The sequence below is a fragment of the Mustela lutreola genome, chromosome 10 (genome assembly GCF_030435805.1).
Source record: "Mustela lutreola isolate mMusLut2 chromosome 10, mMusLut2.pri, whole genome shotgun sequence".
Taxonomy (NCBI): domain Eukaryota; kingdom Metazoa; phylum Chordata; class Mammalia; order Carnivora; family Mustelidae; genus Mustela; species Mustela lutreola.
Genome location: NC_081299.1, coordinates 33440650 through 33445610, shown reverse-complemented (window position 1 = coordinate 33445610; position 4961 = coordinate 33440650). Strand labels below are relative to the sequence as shown.

The following is a 4961-nucleotide window of genomic DNA, read 5'->3' as shown; positions in this document are numbered from 1 at the left end:
TTGGGGGGGCAGGTGAGGGTGGGGTGCAGAGGGAGGCCAGCCAGTGCAGCAAGTACACAGGCCAAGATATCCCAGTCCCAGAGGTGAGATAGGGTACTGTGGCCTCCAGGGGAACCAGCTGATGAAACCCCAGTGCTTCAGGCTTTACCTCGAAACAGTGCAGGAGCAAATGTGAAGAATTTGGGGTACGCTCCCCCCGCCCCAGACCAGAAACCCACTTCCTCCCCCCCCAGTTCGCTCGCACAGTACCAGTGAGGAGAAACCACACCCCTGACTGGGGACATGGCATCTTTGTCAGCTAGAGAGAGACACAGAATATAACCTGTAGAAGGGCAGTTGTTGCGGGGGGGGTTGTTGGGGAGGGGGAAGGAAGGTCTCTAGGTGAGATGGCCAGGGACAGACAATCACCATGACAGCGGCCACCACTTTTATTGCACACCTGCCACGTGCCTGGTCCCTTCACACATGATGGCATGTGGTCCTCACGATCCAGTTCACAGCACAAGACTGTGAGTCTCTAGAACCCAGGGCTCAGAGAGGTTCAGTCACTTGCCCCAGGCCCCCAGCTGATGAGTGGTAAATGGGGGGATTCCAGTCCAGTTCCGGCACTTCCTGGAGCCTGTGTCCTTTCACTTTGTCACCCGTTACTCTCCTCAGTGAACAGTTGCCGGGATGGTCTCCGGGCTAGGCAGGTAACAGTCACTCCCAGAAACTCCCTGACAGGTGTTACGAGGCAGGGTTGCATTTGAGGGGTGTCGGGAGTAAGGGCCAAGGGTCTTCAGGGATCCCAGAGAGAGGCAGGGTCACACCCCCCCACTTCTGAGGAGACACCCCCATGCCTTCCTGTGGCAGGGGGACAAGTGGGCTCTTCAGCACAGGTCACGCAGCCCCACAGAGGGTCGGACAGTCCTGGGGAGATGGACAGACGCGCACACTCCCCGGCATGTGTCTGTGCAAGCACACACCCACCCACATGCACCGACAGCTTGGCGCAGCCCTGTGGCTGCTGGGGCAGGGGGCGGAAAGGGGAAGTGGGGCTTGGTCAGATGAGGCTGGCGATGCTGGACGTGGTCTCGTGACGCTGGCCAGCAGACAGCTGGCCTGAGATGCTGAAGGTGCTGCCGTGGCCACCGTGGTCACCGGGGGTGGCGGGGGCTGCTGCGTGGAGGGGAGGACAGTGTCCGCTCAGGCCCACCTGGTACAGTAGCAAGCCCAGCAACAGAAGTGAACCCGTGGCAGCCAGGCCGATGCCCACCGACAGCATGGCAGCCAGCGGCCGGGCTGGGGCAGGGGCAGCGGCCAGCCCGGCCAGCGTCAGGCCGGTGACCAGCACCACCAGGCCGCTGAGCAGCACCACGAGCGCATCGGCCCCTCCGCCGCTCCGCAGCAGGGCCACATGTTGGGGCTGGCGAAGACAGTTCATGTCCTGCACGGCCGAGCTCATCAGCTGCTTGACCAGCACCAGCAGGGCCAGCAGGCAGAGCACTGTGCCCGTCGCCAGCCGCCACTCGCCGGAGCGGCTGCTGGTGGAGGACAGCAGCGCCACGCCACCCGCCCCACAGCCCGCCACCAGGACCACGGCCACGGCGAAGCAGAGTGCCGAGCGCCGCGGCTGCTGGGACCACCATAGCTCTACCTGCTCTCCCAGCATGTCTGGGGGCAGCACCCCCGGACCCGGCGGGGCTGGAGCCTCTCCTTCAGACATGGCTGGGGGGCAGGCGAGAGGGCAGAGGGCAGTGTCAGGGGTTAGAGGGTGTGGGTCATGGCCTAGAGCCCCCACCACCTGCTTGGCAGCTAGAGGCCCAGAGTCCCGTTCCTCTCCCCGTCCGGGGTGTGGTCACCATCACCTGCAGGGGGGATCACACCTGTTACCTCCCCAAACAACTCACCCTTTTTGGTCTCTCCTGGGAGCCTTGGGGATGATCCCTGGGAATTCTCCCCAGTGTCCCCCAGCAGCCCCCTCCCCAGCACTGCCACTCAGGAATGCTTCTCCAATGATCCCAGGAGAGTTCCCCCACATAACACATCCCCCACCCCCTCCGGGGAAGCCCCTGGCCCAGCCCCTGACCTCTTTGGCTCTCTCAGTTGCCTGTCCCATCCCGGCGGCCGCCGAAGGAGCTGGTGTCACAGTGGATGATAGGACCAAGCGCAGAGAGATAAAGCCTCATTCAGGATCTGCCTCACATGGCCTCAGCTGTCACGGCTGGCTCCTGGGGGGAGGGTTGTGGGGAGGGAGGGGGCTTATGACTTAACCCTTCTGGAACCAGCAGCTTGACCCTGAACCTTTTTTCTTGGGACTACAGCTACTTCTCTGTGGGTCAGGATCGAATCCCTAACTCTTCCCTTCCCCCACATCTCATCTGATTTCCTACCCACAGCTGCTGGTGCCCCATCCCTCTCTTCCCCAAACCCGGATCTCCCTCCTAAGCGCCAGACCCCTAAGCCAATCATCACCTTCATGTTCCCTAGTCGTCTCTGATGCAACACTTCCCCGCCCAAGCTCCGTCATCTTAGCCTAGACCTCCTCCTCTTACTTCCTTACTTCCTTGTGAAGTGCACGTCTCAAAGAGGCCACCTGTAAACCTCTCTCCACACGGTCCCTGCTTCCACCCCCACGCCTCCTGCCACATCATCCCCACCCAAGCCCCTCTTCCTGCCTCCTTTCTTCATTCTCCCTCTCACCAACCCCCCCCCCATGCCATCCTCCTCCTCCACCATTATTCTAAAGTGGAGCAAACGGAGGAGGGCTCTGTCCTGTCCTTACCAGCCATGGGACTCTGATGAGGGACCTGACAGTGGTTACTCATTTAACATTTAACCTTCCTCTAGAGGCCAGCCAACATGATTCAAACTGGGCAAAATAAAGCAGTTATGGTCCTTGCCTTCAAGGAAAGCCAGCTTACAGCAGGTGTGTATATGTGATTAAAGCCCCGAGTGGGGGAGTCAGAAGAGGGGCCTAGGGGAGGGTCAGAGAAGCCCCTCTTAGAACCTCAGTCTCCCTATTGGAAAAGCGAGGACGATAATATTTATCTTGAAGCATGGGGGCGAGTCATTTGACATTTCCGCTTCAAATGCATAGATGTCCAAAGAACTCTTTTTAAAATAAAAGAATACATGTTCTCTCCTCCAATTCAGGAGAGGACTCCTGCTTTATACATAGGATGCGGGTCGTGGGTTGTTCCAGGAATATGATGAACGTGGTCCTCCACGGGTTAACACCCCTGAAGAGTGGTCCTTCCCCACCCCCCTGCAAGGGCAGCCACTGCACACAGGGTAGGAGGAGCAGATGCAGGTGCCCCCAAGGGAGGTGGGGGAGGGGCCCTAGGAGGGGACCAGGACTGAATCCCAGCATTCCTCAGGGCTGTGACTTCACTGATCTGAAGGTGCTAGCACAGGTGTGCTGGGACAGTGGGGCCAGGCTGGGGGTGGAGTGAAGGTTCTCAGGCAGGGGGGGGGGGATCAGGGGATCGTGGGGGACTCACAGAGGCCTGGAAGTGCTGGATCCGATGAGGGCAGGCTGGGCCAGGCAGGTGGGGCATTCCATCTCTGTTTCCGGGGAGGCGCTTCACCTGCTTAACCTGCATCCAGGTAAGGCCTGGGGGGGTGTGTGTGGTGGGGGAGGGGTATCAACAGGTGTTTCCTAGGCAGGGCTTGAGCCGATTGGCTGACGTGGCACAGCTCCATCTGCCTGGGCTGAGGCGTTCCTGGGAAGGGAGGGGCTTCTCTCTGCTGGCTGTTAGGGCTCGAACACAATTCTCAGATCTGGGCAGTAGGAGGAAAGTTGTCTATCTGCCCCAGAGTCAGGACTCTAACCCATCGCCCCGGCTCCAAGCCCAGCTCAGTTTTAGTTCTATCCTAAACCTAATCCCAACCCCAGGTGCACTTTCAAACCCTAATTAGATTTCCTAGCTCCGACCCAACCCCTAGCCCACATCTCAGCCCCAACCCCCAGCCCCATTTCCAAATCCAATTCCAGTCCCAGCTTCAAATCCCAACCCCAAATCTGGCTTGAAACCTCAGCTCCAACTCCTCACCCCAGCCGCAGGCTCCATATTCTGGAATTAGATCCTAGACTACAACCTTGACTCTTGTTCCTGAATTCAGCCCCCAAATCCCAGCCCCAGACTCGAATCCTGCCTCAGCCCCAAATCCCAACACCAGCTGATCCCCAAACCCAGGCCCACTACCCTCATACCTGGATTGGAGCCCATACAAGCCCCTTGCTCTGTTTCCTTTAAAGCCCCAAGTGCCTAGGTTGGCCTCCTGGACTGGGCTCCTGCTGGGGGAGGTGGGACTTGGGAAAGGCTTTTCAGGTGTGAAAAAGGAACTCCCTTGCTTAAAGCTCTTGCAGAATAAACCCTTCAGGGTAGCCACCACACTCCTTTGCTGGGCTTGAGTTGCCCCTTCCGTCTACCCCACGCCAGTCATTTGCCACTGGCCCTTCCCCCCCCAGCCCGATGGCATGCCCCGCAGTTCTGTGTGCTCTGTCCACTGCTTTGCCCTTCCAGTGGGTTTCTGAACTCAGAGTTCCCCTGCATAGGGTATTTGCCACCATCCAGCCTCAGTCTGGCCAACTCAAATTCTTCAACTGGGATGTCACCTCCTCTAGGAAGCCCTTTGGGACTTCCAGGTGGGTTTATGTGCCTCTGGGACACCCACGGCCCCTGTGCTTGCTCTGCAGCTGCTCTTACCTGAGCCTGTGCTGTAATTGCCTCTATTTACCTACTTGTCGTCCCCCATGACACAGGGTGTCTGTTTCTGACCACCTGACCATAGTAGGCAGCATTTTGCCTGGCATGTGGGAAGTAATGATAAATATTTGTCGAATGAATGAATGTGTGAAGTGATAGGGGCAGGCAGTGTGCGAGATAAGGCTGGAAGGACAAGTTTGACAGGTTGCACCTGGACTCGGGACTCCAGACTGAGGACTCCATGGTGAGGCATTTGGACTCTTCTGAGGT

At 58.6% G+C, this 4961-nt stretch overlaps 1 protein-coding gene across 2 annotated transcripts; it reads right to left on the bottom strand.

Annotated features, from left to right (window-relative positions):
- Positions 1–410: 410 nt before the first annotated feature.
- TMEM125 (transmembrane protein 125) lies at positions 411–3628 on the bottom strand. 2 transcript variants are annotated; one of them, XM_059135326.1, is made up of 3 exons: positions 3483–3628; positions 2069–2210; positions 411–1847 (listed from the first exon to the last, which is right to left on the bottom strand). In XM_059135326.1, the coding sequence occupies exon 3, from the start codon at positions 1703–1705 to the stop codon at positions 1043–1045; it is 663 nt and encodes a 220-aa protein (XP_058991309.1). In that variant the 5' UTR covers positions 1706–1847; positions 2069–2210; positions 3483–3628; the 3' UTR covers positions 411–1042. The 2 variants fall into 2 exon arrangements, with proteins under 2 accessions (XP_058991309.1, XP_058991310.1); XM_059135327.1 differs by lacking the exon at positions 3483–3628 and adding an exon at positions 2455–2470.
- Between the last annotated feature and the right edge of the window lie 1333 nt (positions 3629–4961).